The 17,644-nt window shown below is 33.1% G+C and overlaps 1 protein-coding gene across 10 annotated transcripts in view; it reads left to right on the forward strand.

Annotated features, from left to right (window-relative positions):
• Positions 1 to 17,644, forward strand: part of CACNA2D1 (calcium voltage-gated channel auxiliary subunit alpha2delta 1) — a 502,406-nt gene that overhangs the window by 430,905 nt on the left and 53,857 nt on the right. For 4 of the 10 annotated variants that reach the window (XM_046020734.1, XM_046020727.1, XM_046020729.1 and 1 more), the window contains exons 13-19: positions 2,029 to 2,107; positions 3,250 to 3,299; positions 4,705 to 4,794; positions 8,819 to 8,896; positions 10,762 to 10,836; positions 11,112 to 11,186; positions 14,349 to 14,405. In XM_046020734.1, coding sequence (XP_045876690.1) covers positions 2,029 to 2,107; positions 3,250 to 3,299; positions 4,705 to 4,794; positions 8,819 to 8,896; positions 10,762 to 10,836; positions 11,112 to 11,186; positions 14,349 to 14,405 — 504 coding nt within the window. Of the gene's footprint in view, positions 1 to 2,028; positions 2,108 to 3,249; positions 3,300 to 4,704; positions 4,795 to 8,818; positions 8,897 to 10,761; positions 10,837 to 11,111; positions 11,187 to 14,348; positions 14,406 to 14,512; positions 14,564 to 17,644 lie in introns of those variants that run through there. The other 6 variants (XM_046020731.1, XM_046020733.1, XM_046020730.1 and 3 more) reach the window with 3 other exon arrangements.

A 17,644-nucleotide genomic window follows, 5' to 3' on the forward strand; every position in this document is an offset into this window, starting at 1 on the left:
CCCGATGCGGGGCTCGATCCCAGGACCCTGGGACCATGACCTGAGCCGAAGGCAGAGGCTTTAACCCACTGAGCCACCCAGGCGCCCCTGATTCTGAATTTCTTAATTTGGACAACTTCTGAGATCCCCATGTCTGCAAACCTCAGGGTTAGCCACAACTTTTGGAGTCAAGCAAAGCAACGAGTATTTTTGTTGTTTGAGGGAAGTTTCTGTTTTGCTTTTTTACTAGGATGTATTTTGACTGAGTTGTGTTTATTTGGACTGTTTGATGACTAGCATCAGTCAAAATCACATGGTATGTGTTTAAGTGTGACCTCTATGTTAGTAGAAATGCTTGCCTCCCAGGGACACCGATAGAATAATTCATTTAGTCTTATTTATTTCTCTTCACTGAAAATTCTTTTGTGGAAAAATATTTTACCAGAACACTGTTGTGGCAAGAGAGACACTAAGACAAACCAGTGCTTTAAATTGAAAATTTGAGGCACACTTTCAAATCTTCATTGTGTAGATTTCCCCCGTGCTTTCTGGGGCATCTGGGTTTTTTCCCTGCCCTTAATTCGTGTGACAATTGTTTAAGGTATAGCAGTGAAATTGAATTATCAGCTGGGTGACATACCTGTTTACAGAAATATTTCCATTTAGGAGTAAGTTCAACTATGTCAGAGGCAACACTACCCTGAAATATGAGCTGTATAGACAGTCCCAAAATAAATTTTTAGAATTTAAGAAAATGAAATTGGTACATTTTAAGGAATACGGGTTGAGGGTTAAGATAGGTGTCGGCGATTTCTCTTAACGTAGAATGGGTCACTTGTCCTAAGTTGAGATGATTCAAATTCAGATGTGTCCTGCAAATGGCTGAGGCAAGCCAGAAGTCAGGACGAGTGAAGGGTGGCTCACAGAAAACTTTACCAGTGAAACAGCATCATCTCCAGTGTACGTTTTGGGACAGGGATTGTTATGAAGTGATCTCTGTGTGGCCAAGACCAGTGGAGGAACAGAAAACAGATGTGAAATCTCTTTTGAGATTTGTGCTCTGCGGTCATGTGCAAAGATGAAACAGGCGCAACAATTAGAAAATGTCAGTTCAAACAGTCAATCGACATGAATTAGGGAAAAGCTGTTAACATAGTTCAAACCAGAATGTGAATTCATGGAAAAGTGATTTTCTGCATGTTTATCTTTAGAAAAGGCTAAAATGTTTAACTTAAAATGCTGGTTTACTTAGATTACTAAATTGGTAAAAATCAATATATCCTAAATAGCCATTTTGTTAAAAATTTGTTGACATTGAATTTCTCTATATTCTTATATTATTATGAAATTATAGTATTTTCATAATTAAATATAATGGCTTCTGATAAACATTTATGTTACTATAATTTAAAAACGATCTCAACTGAGTTTTTAAAAATATTTGCATATTTTCTAGCACGTTAGAAACAGTTGATATTTTGGTTGTCTTTCAAAATTCTAGGAGCTTAACATGTGTATTTATATATGCGAGTCTTCTTTTATAGAAAGTAATGGGATACCATAATCATATATGTAAATACTAAATATTTTCAGTGTGAAAGTAGTGAAACTATCACTAAGATAATTGCCTTAAACAAATAAAAGCATGTTGACCTCCCTCCTACCTACTTCGTTATAATCACATATTTACGAAATAGGAATTATTATTTCTACTGATTATTTTTTGCAGTGACTTGTATGCGGATAATATGTTTTAACTAGGTGAGAAATGGCGTAAAAGATGCCATTTCTTCGAGTGCAACCTTAGGATCAGGACCCGGTGCCGGGCACCCAAGTGTACTGTCTTAAACTGAGTGACTGATGTCCCTGTTGAGAGTAGATTATGGGGTTTCTCTCTGGTGACTTCCTGAAAGATTGACTGCCTTGATTTTTCTTGTCACATTTATTGGCTGAAAAGCATGCTTTCATTTGTTTTTTGCTTTGGCTGTTTTGTGTTGCCATCAGTTAAATTGCTTGCAGCCTAACAGATCCTGTGTTCCAATTCACCAGGTGCGCGTGTTCACATTTTCAGTTGGTCAGCATAATTATGACAGAGGACCTATTCAGTGGATGGCCTGTGAAAATAAAGGTAACAGATCTGTTTTCTCGACTGCATTTTAATACTAAAACTAAATTGCTAGTTGTTGTTCTACGTATTCTCTTTTAAGATCCAGTTGTAGCTAATGTTTACGGGAATAGAGACAAGTGAAAGATGTTGAATGTTGTTCTTTTGGTTTTTGGGTTTTTTTTTTTTTAAGGTTATTTGGGAGAGAGAGAGCAGGACAGTGGGGGACGTGGGTGGTGAGTGGCAGAGGGAAGGGGGAGAGAGAGTCTTTTAAGCAGACCCCACATTGCCGATGCAGGCTTGGTCTCAGGACCTGAGCCAAAGCCAAGAGTCGGACACTTAACTGACTGTTGCACCCAGGCGTGCCAAGATGTTAAATGTGTTTTCTGCGGAGAAAACCCACACACAGAACACTTGGAAATTATTACTATTACACTATATAAAAATTCAGACATTTGATCATATGATATCTGATATCATATATTGATATCATTCTATGCTTTATTTAAAGATACTTGATGCTATTCATTAAATAGAATCTTACCTGAAAAATTAGGAATGAAAGAATATCTGAATTACATAAAATTTACATGTAAGAAAGTATGACATATAAGTTCCTTTTTTTTTTCTGAGTGGTTGAATTTTCTTTTAAATGTCTTACACATTGCTAGGTAATTCTCGTTTTGTGTAGTTAGCCCCTGTTCCCTATGTACACAGAAAAAACCTGAAAATGTTATTTGAAAAACTGATCACATAGCAATAAAGGGAACCTCAATTTATTACGAAAATCATATTTAGGCAAATATTTCATATAAATGTAATTGTCAGATACCCATTATCATGTAAGAATTTAAGAATTTCTCCAGCAATAGAGTATTTTAAATAATGCCAGGTTCCCTACTGTGAAGTAGAAAAACCGCATTTATCTGATACAGTTTATAAAAAACATAGTGAAATTTCTCACAAAGCTTATGCATTTGTTAGGGATATACATTAATCCAACCTTTTCTACATTTATTGGTGGTATTGATTTGTTAGTGTTTGCTCAATTAGAAGTGGAAAAAAAAAAAAAGCTCTTTTTTCCTCCAAAGACCTAAAATAGTTTCATGGCCATGTATGGTAATGTGATATTTAGATATATAAAAATACGTATGTGTATGTTTCAGGTTATTATTATGAAATTCCTTCCATTGGAGCAATAAGAATCAATACTCAGGTATGGCTATCAATAATTTGTTTAAATTATGTTTTCAAAGAAAAAGATGTTTCTTTGCTGCTTTAAATATGTTTAATTGGAGAAAATAGGTGAAAATGAAAAAAATGATCCATAGTATTGTATTTGTAACAAAATGATGAATATCATGGTGACGTATTGATTGCTATTTCATTAAAGTTCCAGGTGTTTTCACATATTGAAAACTCAGGTAAAAAACTATGTATACTGTTCTTCTAAGATGTTAAAAACATCACTGAAAATAAAATGAAAATTTACTAACAGTCTTGTTTCATTTAACTTGAACTTGGTTCTATTTCAGATCACTTAAATTGGTTTCTTCAAGGTACAGGTCCCACAAAGAAAGTTAAGCAATGCTTAATCTGGACAAGCTATATGGATTCTAACCAGAATTTAGATACTTCTCAAATAACCGCTGTGGATCTATTTACCTGTTTAAAATAAACTTTCAACAAGGAGATGATTTTTTTCTAAACCATTTATTTTATTTTATTTTATTTTTAATTATTGATTTTTTTTCAAATTTTTATTTAAATCCTAGTTAGTTAACATAAAGCGTAATACTGGTTTCAGGAGTAGAATGTAGTGATTCATCATTTACATGTAACACCCCATGCTCATCCCAACAAGTGCCCTCCTTATCCCCATCACACATTTAACCATTCAGTTTAAAATATGCCTGTTAAATAACCTTGTAGAGTGAAGCAAATTAATTTAAATGTATATTATTTTCAAATATTCATAAATAACAATTTAAAATCATTACTCAACTTTAAACATAACTGAGGAGCCACAAAATAGACTAAGTCAAAATTGAATTTAAATAACATGGCATCTGTGGAACTGAATACTGACTGTGTTTTATGTTGAAATGAAACAGCAGCTGCACTTGAGTCTGATGTCTTACTTGGCACAAGTATTTCATTTATTTTTTGATATGTTTAAATGTAGCTTTGAATTTCAGCCAAACAATCTGTGATATGAAAGCAAGTATGTGGCTGCTTTATTATTTCACATTTGCGTGATTCCATCCAGTAAATCACAGAGACTTAAATAGTTTAGATTAACATAAAGCAATTCACAAGGAACGTATTTCACTTATCATTGGCTGCACCTCAGAAAAAGAATGTTTTGTTATTAGAAAAAAACTGGGGTAGATATATTGTATAAACAACATGAGCTAAATATTGTTGATTCAAAGTATGTAGAGATACCAGTTATGGTCTGTCCAAAATAGAAATTAAATGATTACATATTTACTCTCTTTGAGTCCATATTTATTTTTACCTCTAGGTAATCTTCTTCTGTAGAGTTATTTTGGTTTTGTTTTTAGTATAGCATTTCCGACCCCTTAACCTTTTCTCTCTCTTTTTTTTTTTCTTAATAGGAATATTTGGATGTTCTGGGTAGACCAATGGTGTTAGCAGGAGACAAAGCTAAGCAAGTCCAATGGACAAATGTGTACCTGGATGCACTGGTAAGACACTGGCTGTTCAGCCACAGACCATCCTAACAAAAGCACGTAGCCATTTCTGCTGCCTTCCAGGTGACATTTATTGTTTCCAAAATTCTTCTATTGCAGCCCTTTTTTGCTAGAATTTAGATAATACACATAAAAACTTAGACTTGTCTAATCACAAATGTAAAGTGTTACGTTATTTTTTAGGTGATCTGTTATGCATGTGGGATTTCGAACCTCAAATCTTGAATTTGTGGCCCTTTCAAAAACATTTTGAATTTTTATGTAAAAAAAAAAAAAAAAGTACTGGGATGTCTGGGTAGCACAGTCATTAAGTGTCTGCCTTCAGCTCAGGTCATGATCCCAGGGTCCTGGGATCGAGTTCCGAATTGGGCTCTCTGCTCAGCGGGAAGCCTGTTTCTCCCTCTCCCACTCCCCCTGCTTGTATTCCCTCTCTCGCTGTCTCTCTCTCTCTCTCTCTGTCTAATAAATGAATAAAATCTTAAAAATAGTATGCTAAAGTCATGTGAATGTATACCTGCTACTGCAGACTTTGAATAAAAGTTGGAGGAAAGGTTTTTAAAGTCGACTTCAGCTAGCAGATGCATGTACGGCCTCCACAACTCAAGCCAGACCCAACAAAGCTCAGACATACGTGCAATTAAATAGGCAAAGAATCTTAGCCTACTCTGAAGTCATCACAAACCTAATAACCTCTTTGTGTATAATCTCTGCTTTCAAATTCAATCCCAGATTTTTATGGAAATAAGCCATTGAAATGATCAAACGTGGTATGATGTAACAAAAACATGTTAAGTTTTCCATTGTATAATGGAAGTTTTAATAAAAGCATGTTAAGGTATTTAAAGCAGTGGTTCTCAGTTGGGGGTGATTTTGCCACACGCAGGTCATTTGCATGTATCTATGGTTGTCTTCTCTTACTGTGACTAGGATGGGGAGGGCTTGCCTCTGGCATCTCATCGGTAGAGGCCAGGGATTATGTGCTTATACTAAACGTTGTCCAGTACACAGGACAATCCCCTCACCCCATGCACGTGCACACAACAAAGAATCATTCAGCTCAAAACAGCATTAGAGCTTAAGTTCAGAAAACTTGTTTAATGTAAGTTTTACTTTTCCTAGTGTGAAAGTTATAAATAGTAAATATCGTACTTAAGATTTATTCATATGCTTAATCTTGATGAGAGACTTTATTGATGATTTGATTAATGTAATATATCAGAAGAACCAAAATACTGAGCCCTGAAAAGTAAATGCTGATTCAATAACCCTTTCTCCTACTTGGAGTACAATTATATGCTGATACTACTTCTCTGAATGCAGCGATGACCCCAAAGGGCAAAATGCAATCCATTTAGAATTACTTATCATTTGGTTCTTGTAAAATAAACATATACAGGAAGTTGGAAGAAAAATAGGCACTATTAACAGCAGCTTTGCATGCTAAGAAAGATAAAGTGAAGCTTGCTTACCTCAAGTCCTAGCTAAAATTACCATCCAGTGTTCCTTCTTGACATCACATATTTATTTAAGGTCACATGGTCATCTAAAGCAATGGTCAAAATGTTTCATTTTTCCGAATCCATCACAGGACAGGGTATGATAGGAGGAGTCAATAATTATGCCCTGTAGGATTTCCTATGACCAGAAGTTCATTAACCAGCACGTCTGCTTTGTTGGTAAGCTTCTTACTGATAGCACAAATGACGTTAGGGAGAGATTTTGGTTCTAAATGTGCTGTTCAATAAGCTGAAACTAAATGTAAAACAAGAAAAAAAAAAAAGAGTCACAGGAATTGGCCAGCCAGTGGACACATAGAGCATTCTTTTACTACCTTGAGAATGAAAAGTGGGTGTCTTGTATTTCTAATTCTATGTCTATAATCTCTGCACGTCGAAGATTCACAGTATATGCTGCTCAGTGTATGCTGGTTACATTAAAAAAAAAAGTAAATATTCCAAGACCTATTCCAAGGCAAAAATGTAACAAATATAATGAGAACAATGAAAGGAACTCTGGCAATTCAGAAGAAAAAGGCTGTATATTTGGGGATGGTGTAGGGTGAGCTTAAACAGTTGGTGATAGTTTAGCTGAACTTTTCAGTTCAGGTAAGGTTTCTGCAGTTGGCGGGGAGCAGTGAAACCACACAAAAAGGGTGTGGTATGATCGGGCAGGTGCTGGGTATGTTGGAAAAATGCTACCTTGGTCACTTGGAGGTAAGAACAGAAACAAGACTGGGACAGTATTGTGGACGGTTCATTTTATTTGGGAGATAAAGTGAGGTTCTTTGGACAAAAAGAAAGGTGAAAAGAGTTGGAATCAAGAGAATAAAAATACCACATAAATTCCTGGAGAGCAGAAATCTTATTTCTCTTTTTTGTCCTCCAGAGACTGGCACAGTGTCTAGGAATATAGTACACATTTTTTGTCTTCTTAGTAAATGAGAGACAAAATAGAAATTGGGCACCAATGAGTTCATCAGTGATGTTGTCTCCTTTGTTAGAAGTCTAGTATCTTATTTTAGGGCAGAGAGTACCATATTTAGAAGCAAATTACCATCCTCTATAAATACAAATGTGCGTGCTGATTGTCTCCATATATACTTTATCGTATATCATTCTAGCATTTTAAAAGCTGTGCATATACGTTGTAACTCAAATAATAATTTCTCCAAAAGGAGTATTTACAGAATTGTGTTTTGGAAACAAGTTGTATGAATTATCTATAATCTGACTTTATTGAGGTGGAAAATTTTCATTGCGAATGTGAATTTGCATATTTAACTAAGGCTGTTTTCATTGTTGAATATTCTGGCTTACAACTCAATCGAGAGCCACCGTGTGTATCATCGTGCACCAATTATGTGTAGCTGTTTTCTTAATTGTGTTTGTCCCAAACAATTTGGTATTCTACTAAAAGCCTCTGTGTGACTGTCCTTCATTAATTCGGTTCCCATTGTTTTTGGTCTTCCCACATGATTATGAACTATTGCCCAAGACATTTTCTCCACGAAGCCGTGCTGTTTCTGGAATTAGAACAAGGGTCATGAGATGTGGATTTGGGGTTATTATTCACAAGAAGATTATTAATATTTTCTCAGCCTAACAAATTTGAAATTTTCAGCATAATTTTTAAATCATTTTAAAGTGTGGCTCTTTCGAAAATGTAGTTTTGACATGAAATAATGGCAAAACTACATGTAATTGCTATAGATAGCAGTAATAAAAGAAAAAAACTGACCTGAAAATCAGTTAATTTCCACTACTCTCCATGGATTCACTTAATATCTGAAATTATCTACATTCTGATTAACACTAGGTCATTATTTTTGTTTATGTTTATTTTGCTTCCTGACCAGACTGTTGGATTCGAAGCGTACAGTTAGCTACATTATTTTACTTTGTCAAAAAGTACTATTCGTTTTGGAGGGTATTTAGAAGCATTATTTCATCTTTAGAACAGCGTAGTATTTACCTAGACTGATGCAGAAACGCAGTATTGATAGTGTGTTTCTTCTGTTTATCCTGCTCTACATCTGTGATGTAGCATGAAGCCTTTGGCTTAGGGCATGAAAAAATTAAGAATGAAGCTAGCAAAAGGAAGGCAAATAAATCCTATGAAACAGTATTTTATTATCACCCTGCTTATGGAATCCCATGATGTTACATAAACTGTCACTGTGAACAGAAGGGTGGAAGGGCAGGGTGACTGAAATATTTAGTGACTTTGATTTTTTTTTTTTTAAAGTTATTTGAAGTGCTCTCTTGGGCTATTATTTTAGATGTTGCATGCTTCAATAGCTGCCTAATCGATTCTGATTATTTCCCAGACTTTTTCATTGACTTTTTTAAGAAAATAAAAATAAAAGTTTTTTAAAAAGCTTTTAAAATCCTTCAATAATTCTTTGTGTCTCTTTATAATGTAACCATAAAATCCAGAGTCAGATACCAGAGACTAATGCAGAATGACAAAGTTTAAATTGTAATTCTAATTTGTCTTTTCTTTCTGAATCTATTTTTAGGAACTAGGACTTGTCATTACTGGAACTCTTCCGGTCTTCAACATAACGGGCCAAGTTGAAAATAAGACAAACTTAAAGGTTAAAAGTTAATTGATAAAATTAATAATAATAAATGATAAACAGTGACGTTGAAGCTGAGTGTGGATAAGATATTTCTATAAGGAAATACATACAAAGTAACTGTCTTGTGAGACCAGAAGTAAGAGGGAACAGCTGCCTATGTGATAACCACCTGGGAAAAAGGAAATGCAGGTCAAGTTCTCTGTTTCCCCAGAGCCAGGATTCAACTTAACTCTATTTAAGTATGAACTGATGAGAGCACAAGTTCAGACTCTGGGAGTAATTACATGATAAATGGGCAATACTATGGTGTCCCCCCGCCTTTTTTTAATGTGTCTTAGATATCCTTGTAGCTCAGAAAGAAAAATCCCAAGAACAAAAACCATGGTGATATTTGTAGCTGGTGTATAGAGGTATATTTATTGAATCATCCGTCCTCCAACTCCCACTCAACTAATATTTTTTAATCATCACATAAGTGTCTGATTTAAAATGGATAATTCTCCATTTTTTTCTACTTTTTAAGATTCAAGAAAAATACTACATGAATTTCTTAACAGTGTTGATTTCTGGAGTACTGGTAATATTAGTGCAATAAGATGCTACCAGCTTAAGGTTCTGAAAAATCTGTATCTTGTACTTGCTAAATTTCATTCCTTATTTTTCAGATACTCCTGATTTTGAAGTAGGATTGCATTCCTGTTTCTTAGTTTGCATCAGAAAGAATTTAGGATTGCAGGAAAAATTCAGATTTTTCTTTAATACTAAATACTGATTTTTATGGTTGCTTGACATTCCAGATTGGAGGGAAATTTATTTCCAGTTTATGGCATAATGAAATCTTCTGCACTTACTATTCTTTGTTCAGTTATTATAAATTTCAGTTGAACTCTCTCTTTTATTAATGCGGCCGTCAAAAACACTAGTTATTCCTCTTTGGGAAACCATCATTATTAAATATCTGTGGCATCTAAATCGCTTAATCCATAGAAGAGTAATTGTCTCTCAGATGGACTGTGTAAGGAATTGCTTTAATTAGGAACTTTTGTATAGAGTAGGATTGGTCCCTGGCAAAAGAATATGATTGTTGACAAAACTTTCTCACTCTCTTGTGTACCTATGCAAAATTCAAAGTGTTCTCATAGTAACTATTGAGTGGATTTTATACTTTTCTTTGTAACATTTTATTTCGTAATTTATGTAATTCTATTTAAAACAAAAATTCCCGATTCTAAATTTTAACACCATTTTCATCTTTAACATCCCTGGGAAGATTATGATAGCAGTTTGCCACCTAGCCCTGTTGACTTGGAACTAAAGTTTTGATGCCCATTGTTTCATATTTAGAAGTTACCGGCACTGAAAAACAGGGTCTTGAGGGTTTCTGCTATTTTAATTACAATGAGGTCACATACTTACGGGATAGGTACTGTCAACAGCAAAAAAAATAAAAAATAATCCATTGTTTTCTCATTTCATGTTACCCAATATCTTCAGGCCGGACATTTTTGTGATTTTTTTTTTTAATCACAGTACACCACAGTCACAAAGTACTCTCTCATATATAACTACAACTGACTGTACAGAGTGATTAAAATAAAGAATAGAGATAACGAGTACAAGTAGAGACATCAAAGAAACATTTCCTATCTTCTATTTTAGCTGCACTTATCAAGATGTCACTTTTTAAAGTTAAATGATAATCATAAAGCTGTGGGTGGGAATCATTGTAGATTGATGCCAAAAAGTATCTCACCCTTATTATGTTTAAGCTAGTATGGAATACAACTCGTCAAGCAAAGGCTGAGCATTTATAACAATTGTGTAGAAATATATGTGTTTGGGGTATAAAATACACTTCCTTTTTGCTATTTCACTAATAGAACCAGCTGATTCTTGGTGTGATGGGAGTTGATGTGTCTTTGGAAGATATTAAACGACTAACACCGCGTTTTACAGTAAGATGAAATTTACTTTTTGGGTATCTTTTTCATTTTAGAGCTTTGTACTAATTTAACTTGTCTATAAAGTGTTTAAGTAATTCTCAAAAATCATGTGCAGTTAACTTCGTAAAGGAGCTAATGTTAAAAAGGATCTTAAAATATAAAGATACCATGTTATCTTTCCTCATCCTTTAAAATAAAGATTTTTTTTTCTTTTAAAGAATGTGATTTCTGATTGTGATTCAGAGATCTTGAAAGTTTTGTTTTTTGTTTTTTGTTTTTTTCTGCAGCTGTGCCCCAATGGCTATTATTTTGCAATTGATCCTAATGGTTATGTTTTATTACACCCAAATCTTCAGCCAAAGGTATGTATATAATGTGTTTATAGTGACTTATGCAATTCTGTAAAATTAATAGTGTTAAACTCACTACACAGGAACACAGGACTACATATAAAAGAACATTGTATCTATATGGTTAATGGATGACACGACCACAGTTTATAGTATATGAAAGTGTGAAAGCAGGTCTCATTTTTCTCTTACCAATTCAGCAATCCCATATTTCTATCGAATATTTAACTAACCAGTGTTCACACCTCAGAGACAGCCATTATCGCCCCGTGCCTGAGTTCATACATCCCACTTGGGATTGTCATTAAGGCTGGAAGGTAGTGAGGAGATTGCCCCAGATGGGTGTGAACCTGATAAGTGTAAGTACTGTTCCTCTGTGCTCAGGCCACATGTTCTGACACCCTTTTTTTCTGGTAATTATCTCTCCTTTTCATCTCCCAGAGGGCTTTTTCTACTTTTGGACAGGCTTATAAAACTATGAATGAAAATCAGAACAGGCTTCAGAAATGAGCCTGGTGGTGGGTATTATGGAGGGCACGTATTGCATGGAGCACTGGGTGTAGTGCATAAACAATGAATGCTGAACACTGGAAAAAAAAAAAAGAAATGGGAAGTATTTTTTCATCAGGGAGTTGTGCAGAAGGGATAAAATTCCATAGATAAACCATTTTATCCTAATCTTTATGCCAAGATATAAAATATCTTCCTACATATCTCCTCCAACTTATTTCACTTTCCATTAGTGCTTCACAGGTGGGGTGAATATATATTTATCTGGAAGCAAAAAGTGGCACAACCTTCCTATATTACGTAGCTGTGATTTGTAAGCATCTTCAAGTTACTGTTTAACTTTGAAGATAATTCTGAAGATACTTTAACCCATGCTGGAGGGAAATACATTGGAATTTAGGCTTGCTGCCTTCTTTTCCTCAGCCACAGGAATTTAATGTTCATGATATTTTAGGGCATACAGAAGTAGGTGCATAAACACACATACATTTAATATTGAGTCATTTAAATATTCCAGTCAATGATAATTAAGAACCACTGAAACTGAATACAAAACCATACTAAGTGATTACAATAACTGGTGTCAATTTTAATTCTTCTGCTTTGGAACATCCATATAAAATCCATCTTGATGTAAATATTAGCTAATCAAATGTAGCTCCTGATCACCCTGCATTATTTCTCAGTGGCTTTTTTAAAATTATAAATGTAGTATAGGCATTTTTTCCCATTATTATGAATCTATAACAGCTCTTTATAAACATGTCTATTAAGTTCTTCTTAATAAAGTTATTTATGATTAGCTAAACAGTCTATAATTTTGTCACAGTTGAAAATTTCTATCTTTCTAAATCATTCTTAAGATTTTAAAAAAATTTTGCAATATTATTCTTTGGTCTTTGTATATCCAGTATTTTTCAATTATATTTCCACAACTGAAGTTATTTAAAAGCAGTAACAGTATTATGTGCTGAAGGGTGTGAAGGACCCCCATTTTTATGATGGTAGGTCTTAACCCCTTCCCCCAAAGGAACTTTATTATTTAGACAAAAAAATAAAAGAGAATAATGAGAATAATGCACATATGATATATAGATATAAATCTATCACTTAGAGGCAGTAATTTGAAAAACGTTTCCCCTTCTATACACTCTACTAATAACCAGTATTTATGGAGAAATTTTTTTTTTTTACTCTTTGATGTTAACATACATTTGGCTCAGATTTGGAATAATTTACTAAAACTCATAAAATTACAATGAGAATATAAATTCTATAGAAACCCTTATTATAGCCTAAGTGATTTTTCTTCAAGAGTATGTCAACTTTTCATATTTTTATATAGGAAATTGTTATAAGCAAGTATGCAACAAAGATATTTAGAAAATGTTATTTTACAGAACCATTAAAATATGTTTGAACAATCAATGAGTTATTTTTTCTGAAATTCATTCTTGTGAATTAAGTATGCTTGTGAATTCTCATCATTAAACGTGATGATTTCTATTTTGTGAGTGATGGTACATGCTATACAGGTAGATAAGAGAACCTCATAAAAGGACCATACAGTGTAAGATTTTAGAAATTGACAAGTACAAAGGACCCATATGGTAACAGCTAATGTACTAACAAAATTATTCTCAATCTGTTCATCAGAAATACACCAGTAGAAATAAAGGAAGATAATGCTCTGTTTCTGTAGTATCCCTTATTATTTAACAAGGTCAAAGTTTAGTGTTATTACAAGTATTCTTTGCTGAGCACCTTCTGTTTGCTTCCTGAAGCTATAATCTTAAATTATCTCAGTATAATTTTGTAGTTTGTAGAAGGCAGTATGAATATCCTTTAAAAAGACTTGGTGACAGGAAATAAAGTAGCTATAAAACTTTATGTAATTTTCTAAGGAATCACTGCTTCTCAAAGCATACTGTCTCTACCGTGACCACATTCTGACAAATGCTGGATTATGTATACTGCTTTGTTTCCAAATGCATTTTAAATTTCTTCCATTTTGTTTCATGGAAATAATCAGATCAGGTATACTTACTAGATACCTAATTTTGGTCAATCCTAAGAAATATTTATTGTACAGGAAATTGGACATAATCTTTTATTTTTTAGAAGTCAATATTTTAGAATTCAATATTTAAAATAAATCTACAAAAAATATAAAAAATAGAATAAATTTACAATGTTAGGATTAAATTCTCCTTTAGTTCCATGGATAAAACATTTGGTAACACTTCAGAAAACAAAGGCACAAATTTTAGGGGTTTAATATTAACACTTTTCAATATCCTATAGTATTTATATTTGAACACATTTGAATCATGTAAATTTAAAATTTGCTTTTTTTTTTAATCCGCATAAAAGTTATCTGAGGCAAACTGTCTTTCTCACTTCCCAAATATGTATTTCTTTGGAGGAAAAAAAATGGAAAATAAGGAGTCATTTTGCTAAACATTTTTTTGAGTATTTCTACTAGCATACATTTTTTTATTCACCACAAATATTTTTAAACTTTCGTTTTATTTGTTGACTCATCATGAACTCTGTGGTACCTCTTTCTGATCAAGGAACTATCTCATAAAATTGACTATAGGGTAGAAGCCTTACCTGTGTTGATATGTAGCACGATGAATTACCATCTCTCTGTTGCTTCAGCCTATTGGTGTAGGTATACCAACAATTAATTTAAGAAAAAGGAGACCCACTGTTCAGGTAACTGTGAATGAAGTTAGCAGTGGCTTCAAATTTGCTAAATCAGAGTTGAGATTAAGCTTCTCTTCCTAAAAGCATATGATTAATGCTGCCTTTCCTGACCTCAGGCTTCCAGAGCATGAGTTGGAGATGAGCATCATTTCTCAATAAACTGGAGCAAAAATGTTATTAATGATAGCAGAGGGTATGCATTTGCTAACTCAAGATTGCTAGCAAACTATGTAATTCATTAATCAGAGCAATCATAATGAGATGGTGGCCTCTCAAAATGAATTTGTTATTAAATATTGTGACATTAGTGTCAAATCCATGTAATCCTAACAATTGTTTGTAAAATTAACTTCTAAGTGGAAATAAAAGGGAATAATAATAAAAGGAATAAAAAAAAAATAAAAGGAAATAAAAGGCAATTCTGATGGGGTAGTTTCTATAAATCTTAAAATTTAAGCCAAATTTCTTTGTATTTCTAAAGTGTATTTGGGGATTAGAGGTTAGAGAAATTTCCCTTAAGCTAACTAACATGTCCAGAATTGCAAATAAATGTGCATTTTTATTGCCTGACAAGCTCATGGCAAAATCTTTTCTCTTTTGTCAGCAAAATTTGAATGTTATTTTAGGTATGCATATTTCTATAGTTACACTAAAAATCATCAGAAAGGATACTTCTCCAGTTTAGTGCAGTATAGTAAGGGAATTAGTACAGTAAGACAATTTCAGAATTCTAAAGGAAGTTCAGTGTGACTTAATGTTTTATATATATAAGTCTGTCATTGCTTTAAAATAAAATTAATGATATAGTGGAGATGTAGTATGATAGTAAGAAGGAATTATTAAACTGTGAACTAGTAAAACAATTTTACATTAGTTGTACTTACAGCTAATACTATATCTTTGAGGAATTCATTAAACCCCATCTTACTTTAATTTCTTAACCTGAAAAGCAGGAGATTGAACTAAGAATAATTGTTTCTTTTTATCCTACGTTGTATGTTCCCCCAGGAAATTAAATATACATGTTGATCTCCAGCTCCCTCTCCTGCAAATTCTGATTTAATATGCCCAGGGATGGGACCCAGGTTAATGAATAGTGTTTCAAGTTTTCCAGGTTGTTCTCAAGTGCAGAGACCCTTCAGGTTTCTTGTAGCTCTAGAATTCTGTGCATTCTGATCTTCATGTTGTTGTATCAGTCTTCATATCTTTTATGATAACTGTAGAGGTGAAAATTCTATTTATGTCTTATCTTGATTTATTAAATTGTTTTATATTACTCTTCTTGCATGCTTCTTTTTGTGTATTCAATGATACTTTTTGCATTCATGTACATTTTAGTGAATTTTCATTTTTATTGTACTTTCAAATATTGCATGTAAATATTAGGATGTAATTTGAAAATAAACAACCTGAAAAATGGTTTGTTTTATTTTCCTTTTCCTTCTAAGGAAAGCTGAAATGGCAAACTGGTGACCACACAAGATTTTTGAAATTTTTGAAATTTTGGAAAAATATTTTTTGAAGTAGATAGTAATTTTCATAATACTAACTATTAAGTATTTCCATTTAAAATTTGTGTAAAAGCATTCTGCCTACTTTAGTTCTACAAATGATGTTTTTATGTCAACTGATGTTAAAATTTTGTACATGAGGAATGTTAGATATTAAAATATCAAACAAAAGCATTGGGACAGAAGGGACTTGATTCCTTTCTTTGGAATCAAGACTTGCTTGGTCCTTTTTTTTACTAGAAGATTCTACTTCCGGGTTTTTCAATCACTGTGCCTGTGATTGGTCTTTTAAAAAATGGTCAGCTAGCTTGCCATTTATAAAGTACAAGTTATGCATTGACATTTTGCTTTTATGATTTCATTCTCTTCTCTGTGTCTTTATATGTTGGATTGGGACATGATCTTCATATCGCCAATTCTTCCTGATAATGCCTCCTCCATGCATGCTGTTTGGGTCTGGTCATGCTATGCATTGTCCATTGCATGTAAGATAATGTTCTCATTTATGTTTATATTTTATCATTTTGATTATCTTGACTTTTGATTTTGCAGTGAGTGTGTTAAATTTTTAATGCTGTTACGGTGTTGTGTGAAGATGATTTATTTCAGGGGACTTTAAAGAAGCGATTCTGAATAATATTGTCCACTTTAGAGTATCCTTTTGCTAGTGACTTCCTTGGTTTGGTATTTTAAGTAAAGGATTATAATTATTTTTGGTATTGATTTTTATTTTCTCCTTATGAAATACGCTACATTTCCAATGAATATTTCTTCTGAGGCAATATGTTGCTGTCCAAAACAGTGGTCAGTATTATCACCCTATTAAACAATCTAATACTCATTTTTAGTATTCTAGACCCTTCTGACTCCAGATATCAAGCTCATGAGCAGTGAATATTTTTTTAATAAAAGTGCCAGACACAGCTGAGATTGTTTTTTCATTTGCCTTTAAGAATACCCATTCACCAAAACATGGGAATCATAAACTTTGATTATTTAAATAGAGTTATTCCTTGAAGGAAGGCATTTTTTTCTCAATTATAAAATAAACACGTGCCATATATAATGTCATTCAGCATTTGAATTAAGTGTTTAGTTTTAACACATTTTTAATTACTATTATTGTTTTGGGTAGTCAGTCCTCCTAAAACTGCTTAAAATAGTGATAATCTGGTTCATTTGGTGGTTTAAGAAAATTAAAAACTTTTAAAAAATAGTGATAATCTGAACATGTTTTGGAAGAGCCCGTGATGCTGAAATCATTAAAATTTCCAGTGACCTTGCGCTAATACAGAATAATTTGTATTCTTTACTTCTATCTCATTAAATACCACTATGGAGTGGTATTTATTTTAGTAAACATTAAAAACCTAGTTTCTAAAATTAAGTAGTTGTAAAACTGTAGATGCCTATTAGGACTGTATTATTGTAATAAACTTTGATATTCTATTACGGCATGTTCTATTACTTAGCAGTGTTATAAGAGCCTCAGTGTGTTTTGTTTATCAAATAATTGAATAAGTTCATTTTATGATTGAGAAAGTTTTTTCAATGTCATCTGAGGTGAATTTGCCAGGCGAACAGTTTTATTTGATATATTTATGTAAATAAAGAATCTGCCTTGTTCCCCAGTTAATTGTCCTTATTATTGCACACCAGCAAGAAGAAGCAGTAGGAGATGTAAAGCAGGAGACCGTATTTAGTGAACCCAATGGTTATTATTTTAGTTAGATTTTA

The sequence above is a fragment of the Meles meles genome, chromosome 10, assembly GCF_922984935.1.
Source record: "Meles meles chromosome 10, mMelMel3.1 paternal haplotype, whole genome shotgun sequence".
Classification (NCBI taxonomy): domain Eukaryota; kingdom Metazoa; phylum Chordata; class Mammalia; order Carnivora; family Mustelidae; genus Meles; species Meles meles.